The sequence below is a fragment of the Cornus florida genome, unplaced genomic scaffold (genome assembly GCF_030987335.1).
Source record: "Cornus florida cultivar Cherokee Brave unplaced genomic scaffold, ASM3098733v1 CherokeeBrave_3.0.0_Hap2_Chr07, whole genome shotgun sequence".
NCBI lineage: Eukaryota > Viridiplantae > Streptophyta > Magnoliopsida > Cornales > Cornaceae > Cornus > Cornus florida.
Genome location: NW_026775577.1, coordinates 3,342,456 through 3,355,832, shown reverse-complemented (window position 1 = coordinate 3,355,832; position 13,377 = coordinate 3,342,456). Strand labels below are relative to the sequence as shown.

Genomic DNA, 13,377 nt, shown 5'->3' with positions numbered 1-13,377 from the left:
CTGTACAACACAGGGCAGAAGTAAGAGAATTTAAAGCCTCCCTCGTTTATGGATTTCACTGTACCTTTTTTGGAGGGTATATTTCAACTTCCAACTTACAGAATTCAAATAAATCAGCATTAAAAAAAAAAAAAAAAAAAAAAAAATCCGGGTATCCTCTGCCTCTCCATGGAAATGAAAATTGAAAACAAAAACATCCCTCCATTAACAAACAACTTCAATATTTCAATCTCCCCTCTAAAAGAAAAACCCATTGCCCCATCACTACAAATACCTCTTCTTTCACCTCTTCCAATTCATCTCTCTCTCTCTCTGTCTCTCTCTATATATATATACACACACACATACACATCAATGGCCATTCTCTTTGTTTCTGAAAACAATAACAAGGAGAACATGTCACCACTCTCCATTACAGTTCCACCCATCAAGAAAAGAAGGGCTAGAAAGCCTCTCGAGGACATTACCAACCTCTTTGGCCCACCTTCTCGTTCGGGTCCAATTCCGATCAACACAGCTCCTATTGTTTCTTGCTCCTGTTCGGTCTGCAAAGCGAAGCAGCAGCGAAAGAGGAGAGCGGAGGATGAACCTCAATTTCCAATGTTGATCAAGAATGCACGTTTTGTGTCTTTATTGAAGGATTTTAGATGATTCAGTCAACATTTTAGTAGTTCTCATGCATTGCAGCCCTAATCAAAGGTTTATTGTATCTTCATATTCTTCTTCATTGTTACCTTCCTTTCTGGGAATATATAGTGTTCAGAGGATGCTCAACAATTCAATTGAATTGAATCTCTGCTTTGATAATAAAAAATAAAATAAAATAAAAAAATTCTCGATTTGTGAATTGACACTGTTACATCCGAATTCACAACATGGGTTTTCAAAATTTTAAGAGTAATTTTGAATGTTCAAAAGAAAATTTAGTGGGCCTAGCAATTTGTAGCGTTTATTGTTCAAATACAAATTCAATGTCACAATTGGGGCTATATGAAATCTACCCAAGTTAGACCATCTGATTACTTCCTGTTTATGGCATAACTATCTCAAACTGAGAATTTTTTGAATCCTAGGCTTAAGGCCTTCCTTGATGTGAGCTAACTTTAAATGTTGGGATTTCAGCAAATTGAAAAAATAATAATAATAATAATAATATAAATAGAAATCTAAGCTAGGAAGCTAAATTACGCAGTGGGGTTCATTAGAGCATCTCCAATGGGGCTACCATATGGGCTGCCAATGGGGTTCATTAGAGCATCTCCAATGGGGCTACCATATGGGCTGCCAATTCAAAATGTAATAGGTGAGCTTAAAAATGGGCTGTTACTTTTTAACTTTGCTATTTTTTATGCCAATTGTAGCAAAAGAAATAACAATTGCTATATGGGTTGGGTCTACAGAAAAGAAAGGACCGGCTCCTATTTCATCTGATCTGAACTAGAGGAAGAATATCGATGATAAAAAGAGGGTTACTGATGGACTTCAATCTCGATCTTAACAGTTCCTGGCCGTTAGATCAGATCTTCATCTCCTCAAATCTTACGTCGCCGTTCTTTATCACATACTTAGTAACCTTCTCTTACGAATCTGCCTGACTTTGGTTTTTCTTGGTTGGGAACGGATTCTTCTCTCTCTCTCTCTCCTTGTCTATTGCAATATGGGTTTTGAACTTCTATTCTTGTTGATTTTATAATTTGCAGTGGTCTAGCGGTATCAAACCCCTACTTCTCAAAGAGAGGTCAGGGGTTTGAGCCTCAGTGGAGGCGTGTGTCTGTGAGTACCCAACTAAAAAAAAAAAAAGGGGGGGGGGGGGGGGGGCAATTTCAGAGTTGAGAACGAGAATATAGATAGAGGCTATTGGGGAGGCTGAAATGATTTGCCCTACAAATATATATAAATTTCCGAAAAAGAAAAATATATATATAAAAAAATTATAATTTTTTTTTTTTTGGTCCTTTTTTTACCAGATATTTTAAATTTTTGCTTCTTTTTAATTAGGTTTAATTTTAGTTTCCTTCTAATGTCTATAATTTAACTTGGAATGTGCATAATATTAATATTATTTATGCAAATATGAATTGTGGGAATGGTAGTTAAAAAAGAATGGTGGTTGCGTCAAAAAATAGCATTTTGTACGAAATGCACCATTGGAGCAGAATTGGTAAAATGTAGCATTTTGACACTGCAGCACCTGTCAAAATATAAATTTGGCGTGCGAAAATGGCTTTTAACATTGGAGATGGTCTTAATTGGTTGACTCAAGCTTATTGAGCAGCCTGAAATGAACAGGGTTTGGCTTCGATTTCAACCTCAATCACAAAGCTTGAAAATATTCCGGTTTGATTCGAGTTTGATTCATAAGTAGAGGTAGGCACCTAGGAACTGTAATTAAAGTTCTAAATATTTGATTAGAAGGTATAGATTGCCATTCAAGCTTGAGTGAGAATGAGTTGGACCCTACTCTATTGCATTCCCAATGGACTTACCATTTGTTGTGGTTACCGGCATAATGTCCTATCTGTATGAAGTTAGTGTCCACATATTAGAACCTGTTTTTAACACTCTAGGCAGTCCGGCTTTTTACCATTTCATTGAGCAATTCCCTTTTTCCTCTTTTAACTAAACAAGAAACCTTTCAATTAGTAATGAAAAATTAAATATGACAGAAACGATGGCCGCCTATTCTTATCCGAGCAAGGATAAAAGGCAGTAAAAGCAACTCAAGTCACTCAAGCTTTAGTTTATAAACTAGATCGTGCTCTTTATAAAAAGTCAAGACACAGTTTTGTTTTGTGTGTTTGCAACATTAATATATTTTATGTGTTTATTGTGTCATTTTAATGAAAATATCTACCAAACACAGCCAACCAATCACTTTGTATACAAAGGAAGAATCCAAGTGTGAGCGAAGATATTAAAAAAGAAGGCTACTATAAGAACAAAGTATAGAAATTACGGAAGAGTACAAATTTCTCAACAGGGTTCATATTTCATACCATTGTCTCTATGATCTATCTTCCCCCAATTTTTTTGACAATTTTGGTACAGTGGATGGAACTAAAACAAAGGCATTATGGTGATGAAATTCACACCATTCGTGAATATAAAAGTAAAAGAAAAAAGAAAAGAAAAGAAAAGAAAAAGTTATTTTCCTATAAGTTAGTAAAAAGAAATCGAGGGGAGTCCTCACTCTCCTCCATGCCTTGCATTTATGTATTAAAGAGTTGCATGAGACTGGAGGGAAATGTCTTTCCTTTCTCCTCTTTCCCGTTTCCTTTTCTTTTCATTCCTAATTTTTTACTTAACTCATCTGTTTATTCTGCTCACTCTTCATCCCTTAACAAAGTACACCATTTTTAAAATTTGAATGGACTGTCCCAACCTATAGCTTTCCTAGCTTCAAAAGTCACAGTAGAAGTCACTATTTTCCAGTACTTTTCATGTTTTGGTGATTTAATTTCTCTTTCACTATTTTCCTCCATTTGTTTTCTAAATGGTTTTGGTAAATTTATAAAATTTTCATAAATCAATTTCCTAGACCAAACATACAAAAGAGCAAGTACGAGACTCTTGTCATTATAGGTCAGTTGTACGCAGGTCTTATTTTGTCATGGAGAGACTGTTTCTGATTTTGAACTGGTGACCTCCAAACATGGACTACTTTTATATAATTAGTGATTGATTTATGCGAAAACATATAATGGATCCCTAATCACTTGAATGTGATTTGGTAGGATTTATGAAGAAATGAGCATCTAAAAGATAGACATGATCAGAGACATCTACTGATTAAAGCTTGAACAAGTCTATTGGAGCACATAAGTGATTAAAACTTGTTTGTTGACTTTTAAGGTCTTACATGCATACCACAGTGAGCATATAAACTTGATGTCTCTACATGTGAATATATTTTTTGAGTCAAAAATTTTGAAAAACAATTGGGGGAGACAGAGAAATGAGTTTTCAATTACAAAAGTCGAAAGATGATCTGAGACAACTTGATCGAGTTATCCCCTTTTCATTTTGAATCTGGAACCTGCAAAATAGAATCTTCAAAGCTCTCTCTGGTATTAATTAAAATCATAAATAACGTATATAAAAAACAAAAAAATCCCTTGACAGTTATAAAGTTGTTGATATATATATATAGTTATATAGAACTGCTGGCTCGGCTCCTCTCATGAGAGAGCCCTCTTAAGAGTATTACTTCATTTGTGTTTTGCTTCCGTTGTATGCATTTTGTTTCTAATTAGGAGCATTACTCTTTATATTTTCAACAATTCCCTCAAACCATTTTCAAAATAAAACTCTAGAGAAAACTTATCAAAAATAAATAAAAACTCTTGAAACCCAGAAGCAGAATACAGAAACCCAATTTTATGCTAATAAAATGCCAACTAAGGAACACAGACGCCCCAAATCACCTCACCAGAAAGATCAAAGTTGCATTCCATGCACTGCATCCCACAATCTGCACCCATTATGACACCTTTATTTCCAACACCATCTTCAGCAATGAATTACATCAAGGTTGCATTTGGCGCCTTGAATTTGAAATTGAAACAAATTTTGTTCAAAGTTTTAACAAAATTTCCTCCAATTCCAAATCCAAGCCCCCAATTTGGTACTCCCAAACATAAGCATAAGAGCCAAGGATGTGCAGAATTTACCTAGAAAAGGTGATAGTAACTGCAATATGTAGTTAAAAAATGTGAAACCTCAACCTTGGTAACCCAAACATCTCCAAAGACCCACCATGAAAAATAAAATAACACACAAAAATAAAACCACGAGTAAGAAGTTTACTTGCACAATATTCATATTATATTATATCCCATAGCACGAGCAATTCATGTCTCAAATTCTCAACATAAATAAACAACCAAAGCAAGTTCGATTTTCTCTGATTACCAGCGGTACTAGAGCCTGAATTTACTCCAACAGTCACCTCGACAGCCTTGGTACAATCAGACTTTCCTTTTGCAGTAATCATTTCAATATTTTTGTTCCTAAACAAGAATTTTATCCCTTGCATCATGCGACCAAGATGATTCGGAAAACAACATAAACTCACTTTATCGATCTCATAAACCACAAGGATCCGCACCTTGCCTGATTCAGATGTTTTGGCCCCAAGATAACAGGAGAGGTCAATTCCCCGAGTCACTCTTCCACAACATTGACCAGTTCGTATTCAACCAGAGACAAATTGTTATCTTCCTTAACTGTGAAACTAGCTGGTTCAGTCACTTCAACACGACCCCACTTGTCCACTGCAAGTCTCATTGATCCCTTGAACATGTCAATCTTTGCATTACGGAGTATTATGGTGGTATCAGGCTTCATCAAGTCCACTGTTGAGGTGTCAACAAAATACAAAATTAGACTCGGCTCAACTCAACAGAACATTGCACCAAAGTTAAAAAGCAAAACTGCCTCATATGCAATTTGGCACTGTCGTAGGAACTTTTGTAACATCTCTGTGGGTCAGTCACAAATATACGTGGCAACAAAACCAAACAAAAAACACACACACATTTCTACAATCTAACAACCATCTTGTCAACTAACAGAATACAACCCCACTACACTGAAGAAGAAAAACATATAACCAACCGTAAAAGGAAAAATTCTCAATGCTAAAATATAACAGAGCTACACAGGAAGGAGTATGAGATGGATATGCAGCATTACAAGAAAAGATTGGATAAGAAATAATTTTAGTCTAGAAGAGAAAGGGAAACAACTGACTAAAAACAACATGACATTACATTGATGAAGACGGATTAGTTATGCATAGTGAAGACCAATGACTGCACCCTTAAAATAGTCATTGGATAAGTGCAGACATCGAAGGGGCAAAAACAAGAGGACAATGAGGAACACAAGGGCAATCCATGAAAAAGGCATATTGCCATAAAACCTGCCCTAAGCCGTTGAAATTTGAAGTTATGTATAATTAAACTAAGCTGAGATACATCCATCTCTACTGATATATGTGCCTAGATTAAGCGGAACTAGACCAACATTCAAGCAGTACTTTAACCAACATGGACATTTTCTTGGCCAAATTCTTGAGTTAGGAATAAATCAGGCCCAACTTTGAGAGTGACTAGGAAACATTTTCCTATAAGAACTAGGAATCTCCATTTTATTGTTATCAAAATCAAAGCAGATGGTCTATCTCTCTCTCTCTATCTCACACACACACACACAAACAAACAAACATATTAAGCATGTTTCACTTGATGCATCATGCGATACATAATCTTCCACACAACTAGATCCTAACCTCCACTCAAAACAAATTATAATTTTACACTTCTTGTGTCGTCTTCCACTAAACAGAAAAGATAAGTTGGATCTCCCTGTAAATCGTGGAAAATACTACCAAAGTCATTAACAAATTAAAGTAACAGATTTACAAGAAAAAGAGGAAATAAAGGAAAAAAAAAAAGAAAAAAGAGAGAAGGGATAAAGTGGCATCACATAATGATCTCAATGCACCAATCTTTGTCCACGATACTAGAAAAAGATTTGGCAGATTGAAAAAAATAATACAAAAAGAATAAACAAATAACATTAATAATGCATTAGAGTTGGTGTATTAACAAATAATATCATAACAACAACTTAATGCACTACCTTGGTCATTCCTTGCGGTAAATACAATTGTTCCAGTTTCATCTCCAATTACGCATTCGGCAATACGCATTTGACGTACTTGGGGGCCAGCAGGGCGACCTTTCTGCAATACCATCTTTGAACTTACAACCTTTACTGTCAAATTATGTCCACTAGTGCCTGGCCGCAGCTGCTCAACCTTAGTGAAAACAGGCTTCCTCATAGCCGATTTTGCTTCAGCCATTTATTGCAACTCTGGAATATCAAAATGTAACAGAGAACTTAGTCACTATTCAACAACAGAAAAAGGAGTTGTAATCACATCAGCCACTGCCCCAAAAGGTGCAATGATGACTGTGTTTGTGTGTGTGCGTGAAAGAGAGAAGAAAATAAATTGTACAAGGTAAATGCCATGGTAATTGCAAATCCATCCGTTGGAACAAAGTGTTTTAAGTAAAGCGTCACAAAACAAATAAAAATGGGGCCAGCTTAAAACTGCTTATGAGGGTAACCATCAAAAACAGAATATATGCAACGATGTTTTTCAATTGTAAAGCACCATCTGCAAATAAATTATATAAGGTAAATGCCATTATAATTGCAAATCCTTCATTTAGAACCAAGTGCTTTAAGTAAAGTGTCACAAAACAAATAAAAAAGGGGGCAAACTTAAAACTGCTTATGAGGGTAACCATCAAAAACAGGAGAATTTATTGGGTACCCCGGGGGTAATGGTTATAGAATACCTCCACCCAATCAAAACACCCCACTTCCTATAATCAAGGTAAATGGATATTATGATTGGCCATGGGTATTCAATAACAGTTAGCTCCGAGGTATAATGTATTTTTCCCCAAACCAGAATATATGTGGTGATGTTTTTCAATTGTAAAGCACCAACTGCAATAATTTCTACCATTTAAGGCAAGACAACCACTCATTATGACAAATCAAAATAACACATTTTGGTGTCATTCAAATATGTCAAGAAAAGATGGACAGATAAATATAAAACCATTCTTCAAATGCAAATAGTTGCCAATACTGTTTTCATTTCCTCATTTAGTTGGCATTTAATTTACATCTTCCAGCAGAATGACTAAGTACTACTTAATAACAAAGTAAAATGATCGGGCTTTTAAGTCTTAAGAGATGGTGTTAAGAGTTTGAGAACCAAAGCTCAAGTCTTTATCCAGTTTTTGAGTTTAACAAAAGCTCAAATCGTTATACACATAACCGAAACATGATAAAGAAAATTGCACACGTCTTCTAAAGAGAATGAAAATTTGTAGTGTTAACAACGTAAATCAATAACAAAGTACGTAATTTCAACGATAATACCATTTAATCTAAACAAGTCACCACAAGATTTCAATGCGGACAATAAATAAAACGATCAAACAGGCACAATCACGAAAATATCGAAAATTCAAAAGCAGATATCATACTAAAACAGAATACGATTAAATCAAAATTAATTCAATGCACATTAAGAATCCAAATCATCAAACCAATAATATGTAACGAACGCCCAATATCGACAGAAAAAAACTTAAAATCAAATTAAAAAAAGCATCAAAATCGAAGCCCTAATCTTAACATCGAAGATAGAAAATTACGATTAGTCTTGCGTTTATAACTGAACTTTTGAGAATCAATTACCTTTATCGTAAGAAGATGAAATTTGAAGAGAGAAAATTTGGGGATTGGAAAATAGAGATCTAATGGTATTCGCCTTTTCCACTGTCTGTATTGTGTTTTTGGGCGACCATCGAAATCGGCTTTTGAATGAAAAGTTAGTTTATTTATGACCGTTGATCATCCAAATTATGTGAAGACATCTTAACCGTACACGTTTTAATAAGTGCATGGACGGCATGATATGATTCTCACCGATCCTTACCGAAAGAGTTTTGCTACTTGGGTCAAAGTCGGCCCAAGCCCTTCTGGGATGAGTTCGGGCTGGTTTGAATTGTTCTATACAAAAAATTCAATTCCGATATTACATTTGTGTTTGAACTTTGTATTCAAGATTGATTTGACTTTAAGCAAATTTGTGTTTGATGAATGTTTATTTAAGAGTGTACATTCATAAATCTATTGAAGTCTATTTTTTTTTTTTTTTTTAAATAAAAGTCTATGTTAATGAATTTATTTAAAAACTAATATTAATATATACATACGAACTTAGTATTACTATACAAGTCCATTTTAGTTAGACCTGTAGAATTAAGTAAGCAATTTATTCGCACAATTGTAAGAATTAGAAGGAGTTATTTTGTGTCCATTACTCGTTCTCTTCCAAGTTGAAATCTAACATTTTACTAAACGAACTCAAAAATTAAACAAATGTCAAATGTCGGAAGGTCATGGAGAGGGCACGTGTTGGTGTCTCCATTGAAAGATACATTTTGTATTTGAAAAAAACATTTTCAAAATTGCTTTTAAGAAAGTCATGAAAAAATTGGCTTTTTTTTTTTAATAGAAAATTAGTGAAAATAATTTTTTGACTTTTAATGATTTTTTTTTTTTGTCCTGACTTTTAACGAATTCAAGTATCCAATATATATCTAAATTTGAATATTTCAAAAACTTCAAAAATGTTATAACGCAAAACATGTAAGAACAATAAAAATTTAGGAAGAATTGAACCTCTCATTTTTCAAACATACACATTTGCTTCGGAAAGAGAGACCTATGCGGTGTCTGAGAGAATGATATCTAAATCCAATACAATTTTGATTATGGGTGAAAATAGAAAAAAACAAAACTGAAGTAATGGAAAGTTGATTAGATTCTCAATTACGAGTGAATCAATCATGCACATCGCCATGTTGATGGTGAAATTCGAATTCAGAGTCTAATTGTTTAAGATTAGGTTAAAAAATTACCATAATAAAAGTTTGTTATCAAAGTGAAAGATTGAATATATTAAAAAAAACGAACCACAAAATAGAAAAAGATTTTTTTAGTCACATTTCCATACAAACACTTTTACCCATAGCCGGGCTTGAACCTCTCCTCTCCTCTCCTCTCTTCTTTGAAGATGGAAAGATAATTAGATCATTGGATATCGGTTGATCAATGCTAGTTGACTTTTCATGGTCGTGGTTGTTTCATTGAATATCAATGAAAACCATGAAGAGTAATGTTGCTACCTAAGAGCAATAATAATGTTTGCTCGATGACCATCCATGTCTGAGAAATTCAAATAATGCTGGAGACGTAAGCATTTACAATGGCTATCAATACCAGACAGAAGCAAACTAAGGAGTAATTTAAGAAAATGCCACGTATACATAGAGATCGAGCATGAAAAAAATTGGTGACTCCGACCTATTTAGGCTTTGTTGAAGAGGACAGAACATGGGTTATTACATCAACCATGCCTGGTTCTGTTTTACATGAACACACACGTGATTTTCTTTCCCAAAGAAGAAGACTTCTACCTCAGCTCTGTGCGTGTGTGTGTGTGTGTGTGTGTGTGTGTGTGTGAGAGAGAGAGAGAGAGAGAGAGAGAGAGAGATTTTAGCAAAACCAGTAGGGACAGGCTCTTCAGCGCTGATAACACTTTTGCAATAAATATTTCTACGGCAGAATCACAAGCATGGGCTGAGACATGTTTCCGGCGTCAGCAATTATTGACTCCTCTCTCTCTCTCTCTCTCTCTCTCTCTCACACACACACACACACACACACACACACACAAAAATTATCACACTTGAGCCTCTATTTATTTGTTACTCCCCCACTTTCCCTCCCCAAGGATAGGAAGTTTCGACTTGAGCCATTAATAATGAGATCCTCAAACATCATTGTCTTCTGCTTACTTGCAACTGCCTTCTATTTCCTCTCCCACACAATCAGCTCTTCTTCTCCCCCAACATTTCTCCCGGGAAGGCGATCGTTGAGAACACTGAACATGTCCTCCTCCAACCGTCAAGACGAATACCAGCAAGTCAAGGTGGGTTGAAAAAGTTTAACTTCTAAATATATCAAATAATTTTTGTTTTCGTGGGACATTTCCTAAATGCAAAAGTAGTGCTCTATTTTAGAATTGTTGATGCAAAATTCTACACGGAACTAAACACTGTTACTATGATAAAGGGTAAGCATGCCTGAGACTAGCTAGCATCCACGTGGTGCTAGCCAAGTATACTCTGATGATCACTACGCAGTCACCGCTTTCCCTTTCTTCCACGAATGTTGTTCGGTTTTGAATCGTGCAGAATTTTGCATCAACTATAATTATTTTTTGGATCAGGTCTCTAAAGTCTTCTAGTTGTACCATAAATGCAGGTTAATGCAGAGATAAAGAGATCAATAAAAAACCTAGAAGATTCCATGGCAATCGAACATGGGATTAAGGAAGATGCAGAGGAGCTCCTCTACCACATTGATTATCATGGAGTGATGACTCATCCAACTCCCATTCCCAAGCATCCCTAACCACACAGTACCATATAAGTTTTTTCATGCAAGGAATATATATATATAATGCATATGTATCTAGCATTAATACTAAATAATGTATAATCAATAGATGTAATGATGTATTGTTTGATCATATTTTGAATAAAAATAGTTTTGGATTGATTTCGTTTTTTAGTGTGTGTTTACTACTCCACACAGGCAATGATAACAATAACAACATAGTTAAATATGGAAATTAAAAACATAGTAAAATATTTGTGAATTCAAATGATGCATAACATACCTATAAACCTTGACTCAGTATTAATTCTACAAATCAAATGTATGAAAGTTGTTCTCTGGTTCAGATCAAGCCAGCATTTGGTATCTGAAGACGAGTGAAGTTGAAGCAACCAATTCAAACACGCCTTTCAGAAGGTAGGGTCACAGTCACCAATTAGCTCGATTGCAATTCGCAACATGCACCACGTCAAGATATATTTATGAATAATGATAAGTAATTGAAAGTTTAACGTGAGTGAGGATAACGTCATTAATAATATTATTAAATATAATTATGTCGTCTTTTACTTACATAATTTTAATGCCTCTTATTCTTCAAAGAAAGGTCAAGAGTTCAAGTCTCAGAAACAAACATGTGGGGTGTAAGTACCAATTAAGAAAAAAAAAAATAATCGAATATGTTTGACTCTCTCCCTGTATAATTACTTAACCCCTCAATTCTTCGTGAATTAATCACAAATGCCTCAATAGGAGACTGTTTTAATTTAATATTCACAGTAGAACACATCAAACATGTGTGTGTCAACTTTATTATTATTATTATTATTATTATTTTGCATTTCAAAATTAAAAAAACAAATATTCCAAGGCACAGAAATTTAAGGATTCCATTTCAATCTGGACCATGTTTGAAATCAATGTCAAAACCTTGAAATTTTAAGAAAAAATAACATCTAATATGCCCACTGCATTTAAAAAAAATTTATATTATGATACAATTAGTATAACTTTTAATTGGCTCCAAATTACTACATCGTTTTCATCGATATATATATATATATATGTTTTGAATGACATAATCATCAAATATATTTTAGAGAGAAGTTGACACAAAGTCAGCTTTCTCAGGAACAAGGTGGGCCAAAAACATTGAATTCATGTCTGACTGACATAAATGTCCATATTATATAATTTTGGCAAGAGCATGAGCCAGTCCACATGCCTTGTTCCATTTTCAATTTTCAGAACAAAAGTTTTCCAATCAATTTGATAAATGCCTCCATTTGAATGATCCACACAAAGCATGAAAGAATTGAGAGAGAGAGAGAGAGAGAGGGAGAGAGGACATTGAAAGTTAAAAAAAACCAGGACCAGCCTTTCACTAAGGATTTTCCCTTAGACAAAATAATGTAACTGTGATGGAAATGGAAAGGGAAAGGACAGCAAGGAATCCCTAAGGAAATTACAGGTAGCTCGCACACAGAGGGATTCTGTCTGTAATATTCATCGGCACCATCACTCTTACCTTTATCCAATATAAATGTGATCGATAAGTTTTAGTCGGCCTCTTTATTACTTACCTTCTAAACAAACAAATCTTCTTCTTTTGATAAGTGCATTATCAAGTCCATGAATATAATTATATTATTTAAGTCTACTTTCTTTAATTCAATTATTTATAAATATTATATCTAATGTTTTCTTCACACATTGATTATTTATCATATCATAACATTCTTATTTCTGCTACGTACATAGATCTATACACTAACATTCAATGTTCTTATATTACGTAGATGTATGATTGGTCACGGGATCAGTGGTCCATAATGTATTAATTTAGATAGTAATCAGTGGGCCATCCCATGTGCTACTGCTACAACCACCCAAATCCCTATCAAAACAAATAATTGTTTCCAGTCCAGGCCAGCATTTGGAGCACAAATATATATTAAAAACTGCAGCTAAAATTAAAGCACTGTTTCAGCATATCGTATACAAGTAATCCATGCAAACACCAATATTATAAAAAACATATTAACCGTCAATGGGAAAACACCAGTTTTAGAGGTACCACCCATTCTGTGCACTAGTGATCTTGTTTGCTTATCAACAAAGGAAAATAATTTAGAGTACAAAAATCTGAAAACTTCGACTGATTTATGTGAATTAGTAAGTGTATCAACCCTTACTTATATAAAATTAATCAGATTTGTACAATCATGAACTTTCAAATAGGTTAGGTTTTTCGTGAATTTAAAAAAAATAAAAATAAAATTTATTTATATATTTGGCAATACATTAAAATGATTTTCA

The 13,377-nt window shown here is 34.3% G+C and overlaps 2 protein-coding genes across 2 annotated transcripts; one reads left to right on the top strand and one right to left on the bottom strand.

Annotated features, from left to right (window-relative positions):
- Positions 1-4,801: 4,801 nt before the first annotated feature.
- On the bottom strand, positions 4,802-8,421 carry LOC132315777 (uncharacterized protein At4g28440-like). The gene is made up of 3 exons (XM_059814179.1): positions 8,287-8,421; positions 6,646-6,879; positions 4,802-5,354 (listed from the first exon to the last, which is right to left on the bottom strand). The coding sequence occupies exons 2-3, from the start codon at positions 6,866-6,868 to the stop codon at positions 5,164-5,166; spliced, it is 414 nt and encodes a 137-aa protein (XP_059670162.1). The 5' UTR covers positions 6,869-6,879; positions 8,287-8,421; the 3' UTR covers positions 4,802-5,163.
- Positions 8,422-10,282: 1,861 nt separating this feature from the next.
- Positions 10,283-11,232, top strand: LOC132267412 (uncharacterized). Its single transcript, XM_059768575.1, has 2 exons — positions 10,283-10,588; positions 10,924-11,232. Exons 1-2 carry the CDS (start codon positions 10,421-10,423, stop codon positions 11,071-11,073), a joined length of 318 nt encoding a protein of 105 aa, XP_059624558.1. The 5' UTR covers positions 10,283-10,420; the 3' UTR covers positions 11,074-11,232.
- The last annotated feature ends 2,145 nt before the right edge of the window (positions 11,233-13,377 follow it).

Excerpts from the sequence above, each read along its gene's own strand:
- LOC132267412 (XM_059768575.1), top strand. The coding sequence starts at position 10,421 with ATGAGATCCTCAAACATCATTGTCTTCTGCTTACTTGCAACTGCCTTC. Across the intron at positions 10,589-10,923 it reads ACGAATACCAGCAAGTCAAG|GTTAATGCAGAGATAAAGAG; the intron begins GTGGGTTGAAAA and ends CCATAAATGCAG.
- LOC132315777 (XM_059814179.1), bottom strand. The coding sequence starts at position 6,868 with ATGGCTGAAGCAAAATCGGCTATGAGGAAGCCTGTTTTCACTAAGGTT. Across the intron at positions 5,355-6,645 it reads TACCGCAAGGAATGACCAAG|TGGACTTGATGAAGCCTGAT; the intron begins GTAGTGCATTAA and ends ACACCTCAACAG.